Here is a 23,508-nt window from a genome sequence, read left to right as displayed (position 1 = left end):
CTGCCGCAGTGTCGGGAAAGGAGATTGGACCGCACTGCCTAAGAAGCAATTGAGAGCGGCTAGGGAGGGCAGCAACGCCAGCGAGAAAAATCGGTGGCTTGGACAGAGAAGGGGAGGAACGCACTGTACCATCGATGGAGAGGCTGGGAACTTATGGAGGGGACTCTGGGGTGCGTGGGGGCGGTGTCTGGAGGAAATGGCGCTACGTGGGTGGGGTCCTGAGGTACGTGGAAGGGTCGGTGATGTAGCCGAGCACATAGGAATGTGGGAGGCGGTGGGGCAGCTTATGTAGGAGTGAGAGAGTTGGTAGGGCGACGGAATGGTATTGGAGGGTACTGAACTATCTTTTGGCGATCACAGTGGTATTTGGGGCAGGTAAGCATAGTAGTGGTGGGGGCAAAACTATATGAGGGTGGGTAATTTTTGTAAAGGTTTATTTTATTCTCATTCGAGAGAGGAGGGAAGGGAGAGAGAAAAACATCTACATTAGAAACACCGACCGGCCACCTCCTCGCGCTCCAAATGGGGCTAGAGCCCGCAACTCAGGCATAAGCTCTCACCGGGAATCGAACTGGTGTCCCTTGGGTTACGGGAGGACGCTCCAACCGAGCCACGCCAGCCAGAGCGCGGGTGTGAAACTTTGGAGAACCGAGAGATATTTTGAAAGGCGGAAATATTTGGGGCCAGCGAGGTATATGGGATCACAGCGGCACGTGGAGCTTAGGGCCTCATTCGGAGGTCCTGGGTGGTCTCGGCCGACAGACAGTTACATCCGATTTATGAAAACAATTCCTAACCCCAACGAATACAGATTGAAGGCTGAACTTTAAAAACAGTTCGATGAAGCGGAAAGCCAGGGACCATTGCTCCGCCGGCGCGCAGCTCCACCTTGTTGGCGCGGCTTTGTGCGGCGCCGGGCCGGCGCCGGGCAGAGGGCGTGACGTCAGCTCGCGGGCTGGAGAGGCCGGGAAGCCCTAGACCCGCGGGCTAAAGAACCGGCGAGTAACTAGGTGGGCGGTCTCGAAACTTCAATCCCCGCCGTTGCCAGGCAACAGCCATTTCGTTGTTGCTAGGATATGCATTACCATGGTAACGGCTCCGCGCCACGCAGTGGGAGTATTTAAAGAGCAAGCGCGCGCAGCTGGGGCGTCAGAAAGTGGCCTTCCGGGATAGGACTGTCGCCCCTTCTGCTCTCCCCCCCCCCTCCGTACCATCCCCTTCACCCTCCATACGCCAAGTCGCTCTAGCTTCCCAGGTGAACTCAGCTCCCCAGCGCGCCCCGGGTCTTTGGGCTAGTCTCGCTTCAAGCGGTTGGGAGCGGGATCCCGGGCTCCGGGCGGGCGGGAGGGACGGGACGCGGTGCAGTGTTGTTCTTTTCCCCGCCAATATTGCACTCGTCCCGGCCTCCGGCCCCCCCGGCCCCCCGACGCCCCCTCACCACGAGCGGGGCAGACCCAGCCGTCCTGACTTTCGATCCCTGCTGATTTTAGACTGGAGTGTCGCCGCTGCCATCGTGAGTAAGTGGGGCTGGGAGGACTTTAACCATCCTCCGACCAGTCCCCTCATCCTTCACCTAACCCCCCATCCTTCACCTAACCCTCATCCAGCACCTTCCCCACTGTGCCCCAAACTCAGCCAAACTTCCTCTAGACCTCTCAATTCCATCCTACTAGCCCTCTCCCTTACCCCTCAGGTTCCTTCCTGCTCCCACACTACCCCCAGAAAATCCCTAAAATAAACAACTGCACTAGCTTAGAAAACAACTGGAACTTTATGGCAATGTGTTATCTTTCCTGGGGTTGGCGCCTGAGAAATACCCCTTGAAAACTTCCCATCTCCTCAACAGTCACCACCCCGCTGGGGCTGAACTCCTGATTGGTACCAGGAGAGGGTATGTGTTTGGCTGAGGGGCTGTAGATGAGACCGGGGCGGGGGGACCCCTGGGATGGACCCCAAGGTCAGAGGATCTAAAGTCAGGATTTTGAATCTGGTAGCCACCTCTTCACACTCTTCCCTGGAGCAGCTGCCGCCTGAATGGCTCAAAGTCCTCGGGAACTGTGTCTGAGGAAGGAGAAGAGACTAAAGTCAAAGATGTGGCTCTTATATGAGGGCACGAGAGGTCAGGCTGATCTGGGTATAGAGCCTCACCATTGCATCGGTACTGGAGATTGGACCAAATGATGTTTTCTTGGGAGAAGCAGAACACACCAAGACGCCCCCCTCGCATGGATGTGTCAATGATCACCCCAGAATCCGCCACTAGCTGAGGACCCTCATAGAGCTTCACTCTGTCCAGGATAGGGGTTTCCATTGGTGCTAGGGTACCGATGGGCACTGTGCCACTGGGCCGGGGCCCTGGTCATCCCCAACCCCCCTCAGCTCACCAGGCCTGAGAGAAGGAAGGAAGGAAAGGGGATGGAAGGGGGTGCTTTTCTCAGGCCTGGGGCCCCAGGCTCTTTGTCCATCCCCCTTTGCATCTCAAAGCACCACAAAGCACCAGCCGCATTCCAAGCGAGGATTGGGTTGCCATGACGATGAGCACAATGGACTGGGGGGTGAAGTCACCCGCTTCCCAGGCTCTAGTCCACCACCCCTTATATTCTGCCCTGGCACCCCACAGCCCAGGCACCTTAAAGAAGAACCAACCCAAGTGCCTGGACTCTGGGCTCTTGGCCATTTCCCTTCCCTTCCTTGTCATCCCCACCAGCTAGGAAATGCAGAGTTGTGGACAAGATGCTGAACTGAGAGGCCTCAGCTCAGCTGCAAAGAGCTGTGAAGTCTGGGGCTTGGTATGCACTTCAGTAAATAATGGTCCCTTCCAGGTGAGACACCTTGAGGAGGCAGGTTCTGGGCTGTACCAGTGAAGGGGCTGGATGTGATGTGCCTCTCCGCAGACTGGCCTGGGCTTTGGAGGTTCCCAGGGGTGCCCTTATCTTACAGAGGAGAAAATGGAACACAGAAAAGGAAATGCCTGCCCAACAGTGCCTTATGTGTGTTCCGCACCAGAGCCCAGGCCACCTTCTCTGCAATGAGAGAGGACTTGGAGAGGAGTGGTCCCAGGCCGGGCCCATGGCACCGAGGCACTGAGCAGAGGGATCACTGGTGAGCCCCAACTAAAGGGGAAGGGAAGGCCGGGCCTAGAATCCCTCAGGAGGGCTCAAACCCTCCCCTCACCGAATGTAGCCAACTTGAGGCCGGTGCAGCAGCTGCCATCGGTAGGAGGTCTTGTCACGCCAGCCCACATTTCGTGGGTCAGTCCACAGCAGTCGTACCTGATCAGGGGTGTGGCCAGTATGCCACAGGGCATTCCGGAGGTGCTCACCTGGGCCAGACACTGATGTCACTGCCTGGGGGGCATTGGCAAAGACAGTGGGTCAACCACAGGACCCGAATGAGAGGAGACAACAAGTTGGTAAGTACAGGTGGGAAAGGAAGTCAAGGTGGTCAGGAGAATGTTCTAGAGCCCCAGGGAGCCAACCTCTAGGACCAATGTCTGAGTAAGAGGGCTCCCACTCAGATAGGGGGAGAGGTTTTGGGAAAGGGTCCCAGATTGGGGAATCTGGGCAGCTGCAAGACCTTGAGCTGCAGCCCGGGCTGGGCAACAGCCCGGAAAGGTGTGGCCTGCCAGTAGGTCTGCTCCGTCTGCTTCCACATGACCACATAGAAGCGGCCACTGTCCTGGTAGCTGAAGAGGAAGCCTGCGTAGTCATCATCAGTCACTGTGTTCACATGGAAGGTGCCTTCAAAGTCCACACCATTGAAGGCTGTATATCCTAGGGGAAAAGGGGTGGACGGAATCAAGGTCCGGGGCAACAAAGCTACTTGTGGCCCGTTGTGCAGTGGGGGTGGGAAGGGATGCTTGCTGTACGTGTGGCCAGCTTGCCCCCCACACTCTGCCCCTGTCTGATTGCTCTGTTTGGAAATTATTGAACTGGGTATCCCCTACATACCAACTGCCAGGCCGGGGTCACTGTTCATGGTCTGAACGATTTCCATGCCCTAGTGATGGGCAATAAAGAAGAAAGACCTGATCCAGGTGCACTACCCACCTCAGCCCTGCCTTGGAGTCTGGTCTGACAGCACACACCCAGCCCACTGCCGTAGTACCTGGTTTAGCACGACCCAGTTTGGGTCAATCTGAGCATCCCCCTCAGGGTCCAGGACGACGGTCTGATAGGCCCGAAAATCCGTGAGGGTTACCTCTGCACTTTCAGGACACACATCCAGGGGGTCGACCACTGCGTCATTGTCAAAGTCATCCTCACACACATCACCAATGCCATTGCCTGGGAAGAGTGAGGCTAGGCGCTCGGAAAGGCCCTAGCCACTTCCCCTAGCCAACATTACCACTTCTTGGGCCTTGCATTCCTGACCTTTCTCCCCACTGTGCCCCTTCTAACTCCCCAGCAAGGAGTGCCACCTCTCCATGAGCAAAGCCCACACCAGACCAGTCCGCTGTGGGACCCCAGTCTTACCATCAGAGTCCTTCTGATTGGGATTGGGTACTAGGCGACAGTTATCAGGACCAGGAGGCATGTAATCTGGGACACCATCATTGTCATCATCCCCATCACACTCATCTCCAAGTCCATCATTGTCCGAGTCCAGCTGGGAACTATTGGGGAGCTGTGGGCAGTTGTCCTTGGTGTCCTGATGTCCATCTCCATCGCTGCCCATAAGAACAGGCACCAAATAAAGGCTCTAAAGGTACCACATCCTCCCCTTGTCTCCTGCTTAGGAGTCTCTCTGAGGTACACCCTCCACTCAACCAGACCCCTTGCAGTCAGCCAGATGAGGTGAAGGTCCAGCAGTAGAAATGGAGGGAAGATTACAGGAATAACTTCCTGCTCAACAGGGGTGAAGAATTAAGGCTAAACCACAGAATTGAGAATATACTAGAGGAAAGTAAAGCTTCCCCTGGAAGACCTTCTATCTGTTGGCCAAGACCCTACCTGTCTTCATTGGTGTCACAGACATCCCCCACCAGGTCACTGTCTGCATCTGTCTGAGAGAGAGGGGCCTGTGCTCACCATCTCCTCTTGATAACTGAAGAGGGTGGGTGACCTGACCACCTTCCATTACCCATCAGTCCCCCCGCCCCTGCCCTGCCCTTTCCATTCCCCTGTACCTGGGTAGGATTACTCATTTCAGGGCAGCTGTCACAGGCATCTCCCACCCCATCCTCATCCCTATCTGTCTGTAGGGGGTTGGGGACTTTAGGGCAATTGTCCAGTCCATTGGGGATACCTAGAAGACATGGGGATAGTAAAAGGTTGTCACACTCCCCTAGACTGGTGAAAGCCCTGAGCTTTGTCTCCCATCCAGAGGACAGCTATTGGGGAAATCTGCCTGTACCTTGTCTCAACCTTTTGCCTGCTCTCTCCCTGCCTAACTCTACACCCTACCTCACTTTCCCATTGACATCTGCTGCAGGTAATCTCTCACCCAGGCTGACTTCCATAAGAACACCCTCCCCAATTCTCAGACTTCTAGCCTCCTCGCTTCATTCCCACTATATCCAAATTCTGACAGGTCTCCCACCCCCTCATCCCAGGCCTGCACCATCCCCATCCACGTCGTTGTCACAGGCATCCCCTTCCCCATTGCCATCCGTGTCTTTCTGGTCATTGTTGGGAACGTTGGGACAGTTGTCACACGCATCACCAAATGAATCTGTATCTGAGTTTTGCTGGTCCTTGTTGGGAAACAGCCGGCAATTGTCCTAGGGTGGGAGGGAAAGAGTCAGGCCTCCTTCAAACCACTGGCCACCTAGCACCACCTTGTCCTTGTACCCCTGTTTATGGACACCAGTCCTGTGGTGGTCTACCTGCTTGGCACCGTCCCACCCACCCAACCTCCAGGCAGTCCACCTCGTCCTGGGCATCAGGCTTAGGCCTCCCTAATTTGTAGGACTGGAGTCCTTCCTGCAGAGTTGCCAGGGGCTGGGGGTAAAGGGAGCAGGGTTATGGGGCCAGACAACAGAGGCAGGCAGGAAAGCATAGGAGCTGGGAGGGTCAGGATGTCTGGGAGCCACCTCAACATTCTTGATCCCATCCCCATCAGCATCATCATCACACTGGTCCCCCACGCCGTCATTATCAGCATCCTCCTGCCCAGAGTTGGGTGTCAAAAGGCAGTTGTCCTAAAGGTCAGGGGAGGAGATGGATGGATGAGTTCTGGCCTGCCCCAGCCTGGGGCGCCCGCCCCACTCACGCCCCTGCCTGTAGCCTGCACCTGCTTGCAGTGCTTGTTGTTGTCCATGCAGGGCAGCGCCTGATCCGGGTAGCCATCGATGTCCGTGTCAGGCCCGCACACATTCCCATTCCCGGCCCAGCCCACGTTACACTGGAGCAACACAAAGGGTGGGAGTTAGTGGGCCGGGCTGGCTCCTCCCACCCCATCCTTTTCCCTGCTTCAGGTTCTATTCTCACCACCCAGTTCCTGAGCCTAGGCCCACTTCCCTTCCCCATGAAGGCCCTCATCCCAAACCCTGAACATGTTCACTAGCCCTACCCCCTTTCCCAGATACTCCCTTTTCTTTTCAAGCCCCAGGCCTAGCTCACCGAGCAGGACACTGCACCATTGCGTTCAAAGAGACAGTGAGCATGGATGTGGCACGGGCTGTGAGCTGGGCTATGGCAGGTTCGGGCTGGGAGGCAGCCCTGGCTTTGGTTGCCCAGGAAGCCCAGGCGACAGGGACCACACTTGAAAGAGCCCTACGAGGAAGGAAGCACTGACTCAGGAAGGATGGTCCAGGCACCCTGGAGCAGCACCGTCCCACCTGAGGGGTATTGGATGGGCACTCAGCTATATGCCAGGTTTATCAATTATCTCCTTCAGGATAACTTGCTAAAGGTCACAGCTAGTAAGGGCAGTAAGGGGTAAAACCAGAATTCCAAATCAGGTCCCTGTGGAATACCTACTATGCGTAGTGCCCTGGGGAAGGAGGAGGGGGAGCAGGAAATTTGAAGAGGGAATTGCACATCCCCGCTACCCCAGACACACTCAGCGTATGCAGCTCACCACTGTATTGGTGCAGATAGAATTTGGGTCACATCCACCATTGTTCCCATCATTGCATTCATCAATATCGTTGCAGACCTGAAGGGGCAGACTTTAGGTAGAGCCAGACCTGTGGTGGGTCTCCTCAGATACAGGACAGGGCACTGGTGTGGCCTTCTCGGTGAACATCGACATGAAGCCCAGACCCAAAACCAATGCAAAGCCAGATGAACCTCACCCCATTTATCACAAGGGTCCCCTGGCCAACCCAGAAGCCCCTGCAAGGCCAAGCTCTCTTATCTACTATCTACACATCCTACCCAACCCGACCTGTTTGCTGGCTCGGGCATAGTCGATGCCCACACCAGACACCCGTGTGCCTTTGTAGCCTCGAGGACAGGCCTCACAGTGAAAGCCAGGCATGGTGTTGATGCAGCTCGAGCCCGGGAAACAAGGATCAGCATGCGCGCACTGGAGACCAGATGAGAAGGAAGAAGTCAGGCCCCGGCCTGTGATCCTAGGGCCGCTGCTCCTGGTGTCCCGTTTGCAGTCCTTCTCACCCAACATCCCTGTGCTCTGAGCCCCAGCCCCAGCCTCCCTCTGGGTTCCCTCCTAACTAGCCATCTCAAATTGCACCTGCAGCTTCCCCAACACCTTCCCGGCCTGGCCCTTCAGTCTTTGCCTCAGGTCTTCTGCCTCCCTCCCTTCTCACACTTCTGGTCTCCAGCCTCTCCTAAACCCCAGGTTCCTCTGCTTCAGACCAACACTCACCCCACCCCCGCCTTCTTGGGCATCTCCTAACTCCCTCCCGCCAGCTTTCTGTGTCCTTCCAGATGCTACCCGTCCTACCTCATTGATATCAGTGCAGTGGGTGCCATTGCCCTGCAGGCCAGGGGGGCAGGGCCCACAGCGGTAGCCAGGGTACTCGTACACTTCCATGCAGTCCACACCTCGGAAGCAGGGGTTGGGGCTGCAGTGGGAACGCTGCTCATGGAAGCCTGGGGAGAGGGCACAGTCAGAGCCACCAAGAGGTCACCATTCAAATCACTGGAATTGAAGGCCCAAACCATGGGGTAAGAAGCACAGTGATACCACCTGGAGCCCTCCCCTGCTTTCCCACTCACCGCACACCTGACACTCCATGATGGTGTTTCGGATTAGAGACATTTCCTTCACCTGGTATACAGAAGGATGGGGAGCAGCCAGCTCTTAGCACCTACCACCCCACCCAGAGCATGCTACCCACTGCTGGCCCACTCCAACCTGGTCTCGAATGTCATCCCGCAGCTCCACCAGGATCTGATTGAAGAGGGTGAGTTGGGTGACCAGCGCCTTGGTTTGCTCCCCTGTCAGGGCCCGGGGTGCAGAGAGGCTCAGAACTGGGACACCAGCCCTGGTCCCTCTTTGGATATATAAGCTAGCTCCTGCCACTGCTGCCCACTCCACCCCCACCCCCAACCTTTAAACTACCCCCCTATTCCTGGCTGAGGAGGACTTAGACTCAGGCAGCTGCCAAAGGCAGGAATCACACCCCCCCCCACACTCATGCCCCTTCCACCTCATCATGGCCTACTCACCTAGGATGGAGTGCAGTGCATTGGTCACTAGAGAGAAGAAAACACAATCAGAGGGTGGAAATGCGAAGAGGGGCCTGTCTGGTGAAGAGGAAGAATGAAAGGGACAGGAAAAAAAAAGGGCTGGAGCCTTGGAATAAAGATGGGATGTTGGATGGTAGGAGGTCAGAGGTGACAGGCAAGCAGCACTAGCTCTTTCCACAGGGCAAGGGACCCTCAAGGGAGTTGCCTCAGACAGTCAAAACGCAAACTGCTCTGATTTCCAGGCATGGCAGTGGCAGAAAGGATCCAAGTAAGGCAACCCAAAGCAGAGCCAGGGCCACGATATATTCCGTTTCCTCCCTCCCCAGCTTCTGCCTCAAGAGCACGTTCTTAGAGATATCTGGCAGAAGTGGGTGTTTTATTTAGGTAAGAGCCTGAACATCTGTGTCAGAAAGACCAGACAGATGGGCAATGCTCAAGAGAAATTGCTATTAGGTGACAGCCACCAATAGGAGGTAAAAGAAGAAGAAGAAGAAGAAGAAGAAGACCCTAGACGCTTATCTCAGGCAAACCCAAGACCAAGCAGTTAACATCCTCACCCCACTCAGAGTTCTTCACAGTTCTATTCTTCTCTTGCATAGCTTTATTTTTCTGGCTACCTTAGTAGGCAGGATGGCCTGAACAGGCAGATTTTTTGACCCACACCTTTTGTGATGGCATTATGATTTAGAGATCAGAATCAGGGGCGAAGAAGATTTAAGGTAAACAGGGTCAGAGCCCCAGGAATAGGTGAACCAAAGTAATGAGGGTTAAGGAGGAGGTCAAGAAAATGTGAGTCACCAAAGACCACAGGATGTGATCTGGGCTCGAGGATGTCAGCTAACAGAAGCCTCTGAGTTACCTGCACTGTGGATGGACTCGTCCCCCTGGAATGGACACTCACTCAGGGCTCCAACCCGGGCCATGGACCCGCCTAGAATCATTTTCATAGATTCCACGAAGCCCTGGGGACATAGGAGCAGAATAGGGTGGGAGGACCTACCAACTCCTCCCACTGGCGCAAACTCTGTTTCTACAGAAACTCACCTGCATTCTCAAATAAGCCTTCTGTCCAGTCCTAATCTCCAGTCCATCGACCTCTGCTGGAGGGATGGGGGCCAGTGCCGGAAGACCAGCATGCTGATCGCCCAGTTTGCAGTCCACATAGAGCTGCAGGCCAGGGCTGGGGTGGGAAGGGCCTCGGAGTCGCAGGAGAGCCGTGTGTGTGCGCCCATCGGCCAGGCCTGCTTGCTGTAGGTTCACTGCATGGACTTTGCCATCCTCCCGCTGGTACCGCACCAGCACTGCCCAGGAGGGGAGGTCAGTATGGGCACCGTCCCCCATCCCCGGTCTCCCAGTTGAGCCTTGGATCAACTCTTCTGGATGCCATATCTCTAGGGCTGTTATCCTATACTCAGCTACGAACCTCTCAACACCTTGGACATCATAGGCACACAATATATGTTTTTTAAATTGGTTCAAAGACTAGGACTTTCTTAGTCTTCAGTGGCATCAGTTCACTCAGTCACCTGCAAGGTGGCCGCTGGTTCTGTACCTACTGAACTTTCCCACTGATGTGAGGGACCTCTTTATACCCCTGCTGGGGCACAATGTCATGCCTTCCCCCTCCCCCAGGGCATCCCCAAGTACAACATCCCATCCCTACAAACACCAGGCTTCACCCTATTGTTTGGATACCTGGCCTTCTGAGGCACCTCCTAAGCTCTCCATACGAGGTGGCCCCTGGTGCCTGAGCACAGCCTGATAGGTCCATGGTCCCCAGTGGAGCCCAAGGAAAATTAAGAGGGATGTGGGAGTGGGGATAAGGGAGAGTGCTCAAGGGGATCACTGCTGCAGGAAAGGAGATGCCCGCCAGTCACCTTTGTTGATCTTGCCCACAACAGAGGCCTCCAGCCATCGTGTGTTGTCTTGGCGAGAGTAAAGGCCAAAGAGGACACCACCCTGCTTAGGAGGCAGGCGGAAGGTGGACAAGAGGTAGATGTCCCCAGCAGTGAGCAGGGCTGTCCGGATCTTCTCTGCCACAGCTACCATCTGCCGGGACTCACCCACAGTCAGCAGGTCAATCACTGGCCAGGCAGGGATTATCAAGGTGAGAGAAAGGAGTTAGATGGTAAGGCCCGTCCACTTCCCTGAGCCCTCAGGAGCACGGCACCCTTCATCACTCCCTCCACCCCCACTACCAGACAGTGTTAGATACCTCAAAATTCAACCCTTGCTGCTATTAGAGTACAAGATATTATGCCTTCCTTTCCCTCAACACTGCCTACTGCCACCCTCTGGGAATCACCAGGCCTGAGACTCATTTGGAAACATAGAAACAGTGCCCAGCATACTTGAGATGTCCCCACCAGGTGGCGCAAGGGAGTCATTGCTGATTCCAGGAGGCAGTAGCACCAGGTGCCCACAGCACAAAAACTGGACGGCGGTTTCTCTTTACACTGCTGGCTTTGGCTCATTCTACATCCTAATGCCCCTCCTCCCATCCTGGGGGCTCAGAACACTCACTCTGGATGAGAACAGCTGCCCACTGAGGGCTCGGACCCTCCCACTGTTTGGCTCTCTCCCTCAGAAATTAGGACCCAGCTCCTCTGCCTCCTGTGTCCTGGCCAATCTGTGGTTTCCCTTTCAGCCAGTAAAGAATCTGTGCCTGTGTCATCTGCTCCAGCTACCTCTCCCACACCCATAGGCCCATCTCACCACCAGACCTCCCGGAGAGCCAGACCTCTGGGTCCCAACCCCCACCCTGTCCTCGGGCAGCCAGCAGCCCAGGGGACGAAGAAGCTGAGGGGGCCACACAGTGCACCGCCCTTGCACTGCTCTCCCGGACTCTGGGGTGCCTGAGGATGCTCAGACACTGACCCAGCCAGGCAGCCCTAGCATCCAGCTCCTGAGTCCTCTGCCCTGGTCTCATGCTAACTCTGGCCAGTTCCTACTCACCTATCACCCTCCGGTGTTCACTCCTTCCCACAGGGCCATAATGCAGCATTTCTTCTCTCTGGCTCAATTTCAGGACTCTTCCCTTCCCCTTGCCCACATGTTCCCTGCTACTAGGCTGGGGGCAAAGGGGGAAGAGGCAGACAGGTCGAAAAGTTTGGAGATAGGCTTACCCTGCAGGTCCTGACTGGCAGATGCGAAAGTGCAAAGGAGGAGAAGAGCCAGGGCTCCCCGAAGTTCCTGTGTCTCCATACCGCTCAGCCGGCTCACTAACCCTGGCAGGCAGCGGCTGGGAGGGGAAAAGGCTAGGCGGAGAGCAGGAGCGGGGGTGGGGGTGGGGGGGTGGGGGGGCGGAGGGACTGGAAGGGGGAGTTGAAGGGGGGGCAGCAGGCGGGTGAAGGGGGGGCTGAAACAAAGAACTGCCAATCACCCTGGAGGCATCCCCAGCTCCAGGAACCAAGGGCACTGGGGAAGAGCATTGGAGGCCTCCTTGCCTTCTGCCTGCCTCTCTCCTTAATGGTCCTCTCATCCTGCTGCCTCCTCTCTCCCGACACCTCGTTGTTGGAGGCCACTACCAAATGCTACTGTTTTCTATAGGTCACAGTTGGGGGGAAGTGCCCGACAGTGGTCATTATTCCACAGCGGGCATGATAAGAAGCCAAGGGAATGGTGGAAACTAGATCGCTATAGTGTCCAGAGGATGCCCACAGGGCATGAAGTGTGTTGCTCTGACAAGGCAAGTGCTCTTTATTAGGGTGAGGGTCCCCTGACATGTGCCTGTACCTCCATTTTCCCTCATTCCTGGGAAAACCTGGAAGCGTCCAATGGGAACTGAAGGGAAAGTCTGAAACAGTGGTCAGTGAGGTCGGAGTGAGGAAAGAGGAAAGGGACACCAGAGACAGGAGAGGATCAAAGAAAGGGGGCCAGACTGGGAACGCCAGGGGTACTGGCTGACAGGCCGTGACCCGGATGAAGCCGAGGGGCGCCTCAGTTCCGTTACCAAGGCAATAGCCTGTCAGCCCCACCTCCCCTCCCCCCACCCAGGCCCTAGCCCGGCCTCGCTCTGGCGGCCGCCACCGCCCCTGTTTTGTTTCCATGGCGACAGGCGGCGCGGGGCCTGCTCCAAGCATAACGCGCTGTGGAAAACATGCGCCTCGGGGGATCCCCCCCGCATCCCCGGCTCAGGGCCGAGGCCTGAAGGGCCCTAGAGCAATCCAGGCCACGTGCAAGTTTGCGAGACACCCCCAGGACCGGCCCAGGGGCACGAGGCCCCCTTCTCCCGGGCCTACCACTCCTTCAGGGGTTCGGGGATTCGACCGGCCGAGGCGCCGTGACCCTCCGAGGCGCCCCAGGTCGAGCGCCCTTCCCCCCTTCTGATGCTGCCTCTGGATTAGGCGGCAGCCTCCCTCCCCAGAGGCCTTGAGCTCCACCTCCGCCACCAGGCCCCCTCTGGGCCACGAAACACCGCCCCCCCCTCCCCTGAAGCTTCTCTCAGCCCTCCTCCTCTGGCGACTCGGCGGAGCTGCGGCAGGGGGGCGGGTCCCTGCCGCGGCCAACAAAAGTGCAGAGCGAGGTGCTTCCGGGACAGAGGGCGGGCAAGATGGCGGCGCCCATGGAGCTGTTCTGCTGGTCTGGGGGCTGGGGTTTGCCGTCAGTGGACCTGGACAGCCTGGCGGTACTGGTGAGGGGTGGTGCCGGCGCCCTCTGCTGCTCCCTGAAGGACTAGGGAAGGGCCCTAACTAGCCGGTCATCTGAATTTTACCAGGGCGCTTCCGCACGGGTGAAGTGGGAGAAACTGAGGCAAAGAGCGTCCAAGGCTGATACGGGCTCAGTGTCCTATGCTTTAGAAACCCAGGTTTTGTGTAGCCATAAAAAAAGGCCTGCGCGGGGGTTCAGGATATGGGTTTTAGTCCTTGCTATTCCATTTACTGGCTGTGTGACCTTGGGACGATTCCTTCTCCTCTCTGGGCTCTGTTTCTTCATACTGATCTTTACTGAAGCTGAACAACCTCAGGGTTCTCAGGCTTGGCATTCCTATCTTCTCAGCCTCGCTTCCTCCTCGCTTTTCTCCCCGCCCCCACCCTCCTCCTTCTCACTAAACAGCATTTATTGAGCTTATTGTTTATTGAACCAAAAGGCCCAGAGCAGGGTTCTGTAGAAAGAGCTTTGGAGTCGGACTAGTTCATTTCACTCATTCACTCCTTCATTTAACAAACATGTATTAGGCCTCTTCCAAAGGCCAAACATTACCATACAAAAATAAATAAGACTTGGTCCCTCCCCTGGCGTTGTTTACAGAAAGGTAGAAATGTCTGCAAATAAATGTAACAAAATGTTCAGGTATTAAGGTGTAAGTACAAACAAGCTACAGAGACTGCCGAAAAAGGGCTTGGTCAGTTTTTACAAGAAAAGGGATAATACTCGTTAGAAAAAAAAAAAAACACCCTGAGGATCAATGTTCACAAGGTAGATGGTAGGAGAGGAGATGGCTTTTCCTAGCTGACTTGTAATCATGGACAATCCATAATCTCTGAGCCCTCTGTTGCTCATTGTAAAGTGGGCACAGTAACATTCACCCCTGTGTGTTTGGGTGTGTCAAATACTAAGCATAGGTCATAGCACAAAAGGTATTCAGTATGTTATTTCTTTTCTTGATTCCCCTGTGGGGCCATGTCTCTGGCCTCTCTCTGCCTTGTGCTTCCTTCCCTGCAGACCTATGCCAGGTTTACTGGCGCCCCACTCAAAGTGCACAAGATCACCAACCCCTGGCGGAGCCCTTCAGGTACCCAATGTCCTGGGGGGGTGAAGAAGGGAGTGTACAAGGGGAGAAACAGGAGACAGGCAGGAATGTAGTCCAAATATGTATGGATGGATAGCTAAGGGTTTGGTGGGCACACTTCTTTCTCAATGTCAGGAACTTTGCCTGCCCTTCGGACCAGTCATGGAGAGGTCATATCGGTATCACACAAGATCATCACCCACCTTCGAAAAGAGGTAGGTGGCTTGGCTAAGGGGGCTGCCAGAGAGAAAAGTTCAGTCAATTCAGTGCAACACATTTATTGAGTACCAAGTATATGCCAGGCTAAATGCAGGTGACCCAGAGCTTCAAGGAACACATAGTGTAATGGGGGAGGAGGGGCACACACATTGTTGGTATGATGCCATAAGTAGTAGGCCAGAGATTTAGCTGGGGCACTTTGGGGGCATCTGAAGGCACTGTGTCTTCTGCTTGCTGAGCAGAAAAGCAGAGATAAACAGGCTGATGAAAAGGAAGGGAAAGAAATGTAGAAGAGATCAGTTGACTCAAACAAGAACCTCGAAAGTGGGACCATTGCCTTTTTTCAGGGACCGGGTCGGGCAGGATATGGGACTCAGGATGGACAAGGCTTAGAGCCATGGTGGGGAAGTTGGAAGAGCGTTACAAGAAAGGGGAAGCCTAGGCTATGCTGTCTCCTTGACCTTTGGCAAATCACTTAACGTCTCAGAGCCCTAAGCTCCTTATTTGTAAAACTAGGGGACTTAGCTAGGATGCTTTCCAAGGGTTCTTTGAGCTTTTATGGTCTGATTCCAAAAAGAAACACATTGTGAGAAGTGGGACCCTCTTCTTCATTTCTACTTTCCCAAACATTAAGGACCTGGGGAATTAATGGAGGCTTGAGAGGCATGGAGAGGGGATCCAGGTAAAGTCAAAGTTCCTGGCAGGGACTGGGCCACTGCTGTTTTCTTATGTGTGAACACAACTTTTCCAGTTTCCAGGGGTTTTCCCTAACAGAGCCACATTGAGAGAAAGAGATTAGTACCTCCATTCCACAGGGGAGAAAACAAGGCTAAGAGAGATTTAAGGATCATGCTCGGGAGGTCACCTGGGGACAAAGTTTACTCAGGATGTGGAGGGAGTTGCCAAGCAACAGACACTGGAGCCTAGAAAGTTGAGGTAGCCTGAGACCTGGGGGTACAGTTGGAATGTGTGTGTGGTAGTGGTGGGGCCTGGGCCATGGAATGAAATAGAGGAAATGGTCAAGAGCTGGGCAATGAGAAAATGGGCGAGACGGCCCTGAGCCTAGGTTCACTGGGTCCCAGGAAGATGAGGATGTGTCCCCTAGTTCCTGAGGCATGGATGGAGGCTCAGCCTGCCTCTGAGCTCCACTCTGCTAGCTTTGTGGTGCCTGGATTGGGGAAGTTACTGTTAGAAAGTTGCTGTCAGCAGGCGTGTTGCCACCTTTCCATGGAAACTCTGGGAGCTGCTCCTGGTTTGCGGCTAGGCCTTCTTTCTTCCCTGCAATGGGCGCAGTACCTTGACAGCCAGCAGGATCCAAGGCCCAGGCCGTCCGCCAACACCAACAGGCAACTGGCTGTGCCCAGGCTAAGAGGCCTCAGCGGGAGAAACTCCTTCCTATACCGCTGTTGCACTCAGAGGCCAGTGAGAGTGGTACCAGACAGGATGCCCCTGGGAAAGTGCCCTGGAGTCCCCCAGCATCCACCCCATTGTGGACATTTCCTCCACAGAAGTACAATGCTGATTATGATCTGTCTGCCCGACAAGGGGCAGACACTTTGGCCTTCATGTCTCTGCTGGAGGAGAAGCTGCTCCCAGTGCTGGTAAGTGTGCCCAGACCTCCCAGTGTTCGTGGCCAGTGGGGTAAGGGGCCAGAGACGCACACACCCTACCCCTCACCCCTCACCCCCAGCCTTGGAGCAGCACAGGGATCAGAGGCCCAGCCTGAGTCAGGTAGGTACACTGGTTCAGACCTGCCTCTTTCTTTCTACATACCCGATCCAGGTACACACTTTTTGGATAGATGCCAAGAACTATGTGGAAGTGACCCGGAAGTGGTATGCAGAGGCTATGCCCTTTCCCCTCAACTTCTTCCTGCCTGGCCGCATGCAGCGGCAGCACATGGAGCGGCTGCAGCTGCTGTGTGGGGAGCACAGGCCAGAGAATGAGGAAGAGCTGGAGAAGGAGGTACCTCTGGGATAGGGAGCTATTGTAGAAGAGGAGCCCTGAGGCTGATGGCCAGGAGTGGGAGTGCCTTGGAGGGGAGGTGGCATGGTTCCCGAAGCCACAAGCCTACCTGTGTCTTCCCTGTAGCTGTATCAAGAGGCTCGGGAATGCCTGACCCTCCTCTCTCAGCGCTTGGGCTCTCAGAAATTCTTCTTTGGGGACGCGTGAGTCTGACTCCAAGGGAATAAGAGGGTGCTTGGAAGAAGATGAAGGTTCAGATGTAGCTGCAGGGGCTGGGGTGGGCTCAGCTCTGGACAAGAGGTCCTCGGGAGAGACACTGGGTCCAGTGACAGCGGGGCTGTGTGTGGGACCAGAGCCGCCTCAGTGGTACAGGAGGGCGGGAGGGCCGCCAGGCACAGGAGGGGCCTGCAGGGCTGTGGGGCACTCAATGTGCCCTTTATGCAGCCCTGGGATAGAGTCCCATTCAGGGCCAGGCCGGCGCCACCTAGGGGCCCTCCCCACACAAGGCCCAGAACAGTGTTCTCTCCTACCCTGGTGGTCCCTCCTGCCCGGAGCCTCCCTCCCAGGGCCAAATCTTCCTCTGACTCCATCTCTACCCTCTCTGCCAAAGCCATCCTCCTCCATCGTACCCTTCTCTTTCTGCTTCAGCCCCGCCTCCCTGGATGCCTTCGTCTTTAGCTACCTGGCCCTGCTGCTGCAGATAAAGCTGCCCAGTGGGAAGCTCCAGGCCCACCTGCGGGGGCTGCACAACCTCTGTGCCTACTGCACGCACATCCTCAGCCTCTATTTCCCCTGGGATGGAGGTAAGGGGCAGATGGATGGGGGGTGGGCATCGGCCCTGGGGGAAGTGGGCAGGGACCCAGGAACTGGCCCTCTGGCCCACCTTTCTTCCTTGTCCCTCAGCGGAGATGCCACCTCCACGCCAGACACCAGTAGGACCAGAGACTGAGGAGGAGCCATACCGGCGCCGGAACCAGATCCTATCCGTGTTGGCAGGGCTGGCAGCCATGGTGGGCTATGCCTTGCTCAGTGGCATTGTCTCCATCCAGCGGGCAACGCCTGCCCGGACCCCAGGCACGCGGGCCCTGGGCATGGCTGAGGAAGATGAAGAGGAATGATTTGTCCTCATGCTCCCATGACTGATTTTTCTACTCTCATGCATTCCAGAGGTCCCTGTGTCTCTCCACTGTTGGTACAGCCAGAAATGGGTGACACCCCCCTGCCCCCCAGAATAAACCTGCTCACATTGACTGGGATCAGACAGTCTGTCCTTTAAGAGGCCACCATTTTTCCTAGCTGGTGCCAAGGGGCCATCTGGGTGCCTTGACTAATTAGCTGCCTGTGCCCTGATGCTGACATTGCTCCTGCAAGGGCCTAGTTCTGCAGCTCCACGAGAGACACACTGTCCTCAGTTCTGGGTCCAGCTTTCCCGTTCTCTTCCTTTTCTTACCCTCCCTCCACCCCCATCTTGTGTTAGTACAGACAGTGAGCTCACCCTGGGCTTAGGCCCAGTTTCCACAGGCAACCAGCACAGAGCGCACACACAAAAGCTTGGGGGCAGGGGTGGGGGGCCACTGGGGCTTCCCAACCCTTTCCCGAGGGGCCTCCAGGCCCTGGCACCAGTTAGAGGGGAGAGTGAGTCACCCAAACCACTGCTCCTGGGCTTACGTCAGTGAAGCTCACCCCAGCCCTTCTGTACCCTCTGAGCCACAGATAGCATGTGAGCTGACTCTGTCCCTTTAATGCCCAGGTTGAGCCCAGGTGTCTGCTTGGGTATCTGCTCCATCACTGGCGACGCCACAAATAGGTGTGAATGGAGTAGGCAGGTGAGATAGTCTCCAGGAAGCCTACAGCAGGATCCTTGATGGTGAGAGGCACATCCTTGGAGGAGCTGGCAAGGGAAAGGAGAAGCTGAGTGCGATCCTGCCAAACCCACCGTCCTGTCCTCAGCCCAGTCCCCGGGCCCTGACGCCACTCTTACCGATTGAGCACCACCACAACTGCAGAGCCATCGGGATGCACCAGTGCCACTGTGTCCAAGTCGTTCTTCTCACTGGCTGCTAGCCCCACTCTCTGGGAGCCCTCAGGGATGAACTTGCTGAAGTGGGAACGGGCATCATCAGGAACCCCACCCCAGCCCCCATGGCCCTGAGAGTAGCTCCCGTCAGCTCATAACCCAAGAGGTCGTGCGCCCCTAAACCTTGCCAAAGCTCTGCCCTAATTCTCCAGGGCTCACGTGAGGCTGCCGGCATGCCCTGCCCTCCTGCCTCCCAGTCTCTGCTTCGGCATTCAGGGTTGTCTGTCTGATGCCATCAAGTCATCTCCTGCCTGGATGGTGCAAGAGACAGGCGTGCCTCTCCCAGGGTTCCCACCCTAAACACCTTCCTGCTCCTCTTACGGGGTGAGGGAAGGCAGAGACGCTAGGCCTGGTGTGGAGGGGGGTGCCCGCCGACCACTCGCTCACCTGAAGTGGCCAAGGTGGTAGAACATGGGCTGTTTGTAAAACGTGTCCTTGGCGATGTCCACAATAATGGGGCTGTCAACAAAGTTGCGCACCCAGTTGGGTCCCCCTTCAGGATTCAGGGCGAGGTTCCAGTCAGTCCAGCCAACCACATGGTAAAGGAGATTCTAGGGTAGGAACAGAGCAGAGGCTCCATACTGGGTCCCCAGATAATGTTAATGAGGTAGAGGGGCTACGGTGCCTCAGTCCTGTGAGCGGGGTGCTCTATATCCTAAGAGAGGTTGTGGGGATGGAGACCTCACAAGGGAAGCTGAGGAATGTGAGGCAGCTCTAACTGCTTGAGACCCAAGTGTCTGGAAAAAGGGTGTTGGGAAGTACAGATCTGTGAAAGGAAGGCAAGACGGAATCATGATATCCCAAAATGTGCCCCCAAGAGCAAGCCAGCGGGGGAGAAGTTGAAGAGGAGGGCCTATCATCAGCCTTTGGTGAGACTAGGACAGGTCAGGTGACCTGCTTTGTTCAAAGGGACACTGGTGGCTCACCGTGATGATGCTGTGGCTATACTGCATCCCTCGATCCCAGGAGCCTAGCCGAACGCTCTGTTCCCAGAACTTGGAGCCCACACAGGCCTCTGAGGCAAAGAGCATGGTGTCGGGGAACAGGCGGTGTGTCTCCCCGAGGGTGGATTTTGCTGGAGCCAGAAAGTCCAGGTACCAATGTACCGCGATGCCATGAACATACTTAGCTGCCTCTGGGTCTGCCAGCACCTGTACAGGGAAGGGGAAGGACCACTGGGAAAAGGGAGCCACCGAACCCAGCCCCTGTACGGAGGGTTCTGGCAGAGTCACTAGGGGACCAGGGAAATAGGCAGTGTGATGAATGCGACTGGGGTGGGGTATCCCAGGGGCCCTGGAGACCCAGAGGGGCTGCCACCACCCCGGCACTCCAGGGGCTGCCACCTGGGCACCTGGCTCGCACCCAGGGCGCTCTAAGAATCGAGTCAAGAGTTGGGGCAGGGAAGGCACTCTATCTGGAAGCCACTTATTTGGGTTCTGAATTTGAGGGTCATTAGGGTACCCATGGAGGTCCTGGGCCTTACCACCTGGGCCCAGCGGGGCAGCAGCAAGCGTTGGTCATCCAGCATGAGCAGACGGACATTGCGGTGTGTACTGTTGGCCAGGGTGGGACCCAGGTCACGGGCAATGAAGTCTCGCTGGTGTTCAGGGGTGAAGCCCAGGCACTGGAAGGGGTACCCACTAAGGAGCCCTGCAGAAGGCTCGTTCTCAGCTGTCACTGCCCAGAACTGTAACTTGTGCTCAGCATAGGCATCCAAGAACCTGGCCCGGGAAGAGCATGTTTGACCATGACCAAGGAAGGGGACCAAGACCCTGAGGAATAGGAGGCCCGAGGAGGAGGGGGAAAACTAGGGGTCCAAGTCTGAGAGACGCAGAAGGTAGAAAGGTGAGATGAGGAGAGTCAGGTTGAGACACAGACCATGACGGTCCGGAACCCATGGCCTTGCTGCTCCCTTACTTGACAAAGTATCTGGCCCAAGTCTGGTGGTAGAGGTCCCCCGGCTGACCCTTGAGCGACCCCCTCCCATTCACTGCCCCATTTGTCTTGAGCCAAGTGGGTGATGTCCAGGGACTGGCGAAGAGCGAGATGTGGCGCTGGGTCATCTTTAGGGCTTGGTGAATCAGGGGTATCTAGAAACAAAGGTAGTGAGGAGAGAGACACCCAGAGTTGGAACATAGACAGACTGGCCCAACCAGTGCATCAGGCCTAGCCACCCGCCCTCTCACCCCCAGGACAAAACAGAACAGGGTCCAAGTTCTGTCTCTCTGCAGACTTCTCTAGCCTGAGGCTTTTCAAACACTGGGCATCAGTGCCACCAGGGGCTGAGGAAGTCAGAGTGCTCACCTTGAGCTTGACATCTTCCTCTGAAAGGCTGAAGTTGTGCAACTGGAAGTCATCGGGGGTGTCAGCATAGGTGTAGGTGCGAATCGAGAAATCGCAGCTGGCCATGGGTACCCGAATGATGTTGTATTCAATCCCTGCAGAAAAAGACCAAGATCTGGAAGTCTGAGTCAACTGAAGAACGTGGGACCTGGCCTACCACTTACCAGTCCTAAATTATGTCTGGGCTCCTGGGTTGGAGCCTGTGTGTCCCACACCTGGGGGACACACAGGCCTTCTGAGCCTGTGAGTCCCCAACCACTCAGTGGAAGATGGGTAGGACAATCTTATTTAATTGAGCATTAAGAGAAGACTCAAGTGTCAGGGATGGGTGGCAGTCAGGGTCAAAGGAAGTGTAAAAGTCAATTGCACTATGTCATCTTGTCCCCCTCCTTCTCACCTTCTTCAGAGAAGTATGATTTGAGTAGCAAATTCCGGGCAGGGGGTGACAGGGCAAGGATATTGAGAGCAGCAGCATCTGTCATGGCCCCTCCAAATCCCTTCACTTTCTGGAACTTCTGATCCGGCTGCAGGGTCAGTATCAGCCCTGAGAACACACACAGGGTATCAAGGGTGTCAGTGCACGAGGGAGAAACCTTCTGTGACCCCCAGTGAGATTCCTCTCCAGGAGGACCCCAGCCTGGCTCAGGGGTAAAGGGTGTAGTGGTTACCTATGCCTGTTCGGTTGGGCTGGACGGTCCCTAGACTCAGCTCCATTCGCCGCCCGCTGCGTGTGCTCTCATAGCGCAGGAAGGTGCCAGGGGCAGGCAGGGTCAGAGGATCAAGAGAATCACAGTAGGTGGCATTGCACACACAGACCACTGAGCTGTAGCCAAAACTTTTAGGGCTGCAGGGGTGGGCGCCTGGGAGGGAGGGAGAGGCAAGGGTTGAAGGATGAAGCTGGGGGAACAGCACACTGGTCAGGAGAGATTGAACACGGGTTTCAAAAATCCTCTCATTGTACCCCCACCCCAAGCTTGTTTCCATCACTCAAAAGCATTTGTTGAGCACCTATTGAAGTCCACCACCAGTCTGCCAGAAGGATACCAAAGAACCATGAGGCCGAAGGGAGCCTTGGTGCTACCGCCCTCCTCCTCGATTCACTCACCTGATGCCCAAGAAACTGCCTGAAGCAGAAGCAATCCTGTGAGTCTGGCAGCCACGAAGCCTACCCTGCCCAGGGCCTTAGGGCATCCCTGAGAACAGAATGAGGAGTGGCAGGAAGGCAAGCCCCTCTCCGTTCCTCAGCTTCTCTCCTGGGCAGCCTAGCCTCCCTCCTCTAATAGGTAATGAACAGGCCCTCTGCTAGTGACAGCCCTCCCTCCAAGTGCTCTGTTAGTGACAGTCTCTGTCCACCCCAACTAGGACCCTCCTCCTGCCCTCCCCCCACCCATTTCTCCCTCGACTTGAACCTCCATAAAAATGCCATGATGACCTCAGTTCGAGGAGAGTTTGTCATTCATTTGAATTCCAGAACCTGGATGGCCAGGATTCCAGGGGCAGAGAGAAGATCAATTGGGAGCCCTGGCCCACTCACCTCTCTGGAAGGACTTGAAAGATCCATCACCAGATGAGGAGACTGCAGGGTTCCCAAGCCTCGGAGGGGACAGAGAGTCCACTAAGTAAAAACAGGGACACGGGTACCTGGGTAGCTGCAGATGCCGGATAAGTCTTGCTGGTTAATTCCGGCATAATAGAGTGGATGGGTCATGTGACGACTATGGGAGGGTCACATGATACAGGAAGTGAAGCAACTGCAACCATATTTGTTAAGGGCTACTGGCTTCCTCCAGGCTGTTGGTGATTATACACCCTGTGAAACCCTGGAAGGCATGCACGGATGACAACTTTAGGAAGAATCTAGATCAAAGATCTGAGCAGAGGACTGGGAAGAGGCTACCGAATCCCAGAGGATGGGAACCATAGTTTAACATTGTTTTCCTGAGAAACAATGTTAAAGTAATACTAATAAAATTGATACTAATAAAAGAGGCTCACTGTGCAAATTAGTGTAGCCAAAATACTGAGAGATGAATAAGACAATCTTTGATCTATAGAGGCTCTTGAAGCAGGGGGGTCAAACACTTGGATAGTTACAGATAAAGACAAACCAGTAACGAGTGTGCATGGAGGGACCCTACATGGTGAGGAGTTATCCTGGCAGGCTTCATGGAGGAGAAGGGGCAGGGATCATTAACCAGGGAAGTGCAGGGAGGATGGGCCCCGGGCAGAGGGAGGAATGGCATGACTGAAGGAAGTCCTCAACACTGTGTCTCTCCAGGCCTCCCTTGTTTCATCATCACGTACAGGTTGTAGTCATTGCTTTTCCTTTCTCACAGGACAGGGAGGTTGTGTAAAGTAGTTCAGAAACTGGAAAGTGCTGTACAAGCTATATCCTCAGAGGATGTGAGAAGGGGATGAGCGGTTGTCCGAGGCAGTGCAACCACATCACAAATGATTTGGTGGGAGTGACACACACAGCTATGACTGGACCGACCCCAGCCCTCCAAGCCTATTTTCTAACTGGTAAAATGGAAGCCACATCGTAACTTCTCAGGGTTATTACTGGGATCAGT

General features: G+C 55.6%; 3 protein-coding genes across 3 annotated transcripts; 1 reads left to right on the top strand and 2 right to left on the bottom strand.

Annotated features, from left to right (window-relative positions):
* Positions 1-1,752: 1,752 nt before the first annotated feature.
* On the bottom strand, positions 1,753-11,812 carry THBS3 (thrombospondin 3). Its single transcript, XM_054563240.1, has 23 exons — positions 11,726-11,812; positions 10,478-10,684; positions 9,645-9,901; positions 9,460-9,562; positions 8,580-8,606; positions 8,266-8,348; positions 8,127-8,178; positions 7,852-8,000; positions 7,333-7,473; positions 7,024-7,101; positions 6,564-6,716; positions 6,235-6,345; positions 6,035-6,142; positions 5,563-5,722; positions 5,129-5,247; positions 4,953-5,005; positions 4,476-4,669; positions 4,108-4,286; positions 3,951-3,999; positions 3,577-3,773; positions 3,175-3,347; positions 2,149-2,288; positions 1,753-2,061 (listed from the first exon to the last, which is right to left on the bottom strand). Exons 1-23 carry the CDS (start codon positions 11,802-11,804, stop codon positions 2,003-2,005), a joined length of 2,871 nt encoding a protein of 956 aa, XP_054419215.1. The 5' UTR covers positions 11,805-11,812; the 3' UTR covers positions 1,753-2,002.
* A 1,322-nt stretch (positions 11,813-13,134) lies between these two features.
* Positions 13,135-17,768, top strand: MTX1 (metaxin 1). The gene is made up of 8 exons (XM_054563437.1): positions 13,135-13,233; positions 14,265-14,334; positions 14,467-14,546; positions 16,059-16,151; positions 16,333-16,515; positions 16,642-16,718; positions 17,164-17,318; positions 17,419-17,768. Exons 1-8 carry the CDS (start codon positions 13,153-13,155, stop codon positions 17,631-17,633), a joined length of 954 nt encoding a protein of 317 aa, XP_054419412.1. The 5' UTR covers positions 13,135-13,152; the 3' UTR covers positions 17,634-17,768.
* Positions 17,769-17,909: 141 nt separating this feature from the next.
* Positions 17,910-22,633, bottom strand: GBA1 (glucosylceramidase beta 1). Its single transcript, XM_054563436.1, has 11 exons — positions 22,470-22,633; positions 22,041-22,128; positions 21,604-21,795; positions 21,333-21,479; positions 20,897-21,030; positions 20,510-20,682; positions 20,076-20,313; positions 19,519-19,743; positions 18,980-19,143; positions 18,497-18,613; positions 17,910-18,406 (listed from the first exon to the last, which is right to left on the bottom strand). Exons 1-11 carry the CDS (start codon positions 22,494-22,496, stop codon positions 18,301-18,303), a joined length of 1,611 nt encoding a protein of 536 aa, XP_054419411.1. The 5' UTR covers positions 22,497-22,633; the 3' UTR covers positions 17,910-18,300.
* Between the last annotated feature and the right edge of the window lie 875 nt (positions 22,634-23,508).

The sequence above is a fragment of the Pteronotus mesoamericanus genome, unplaced genomic scaffold (assembly GCF_021234165.1).
Source record: "Pteronotus mesoamericanus isolate MK-2021 breed Mesoamerican mustached bat unplaced genomic scaffold, CSHL_Meso_final scaffold_705, whole genome shotgun sequence".
In the NCBI taxonomy this organism is placed as follows: Eukaryota; Metazoa; Chordata; class Mammalia; order Chiroptera; family Mormoopidae; genus Pteronotus; species Pteronotus mesoamericanus.
This window is presented reverse-complemented; position numbering and strand designations above follow the sequence as displayed.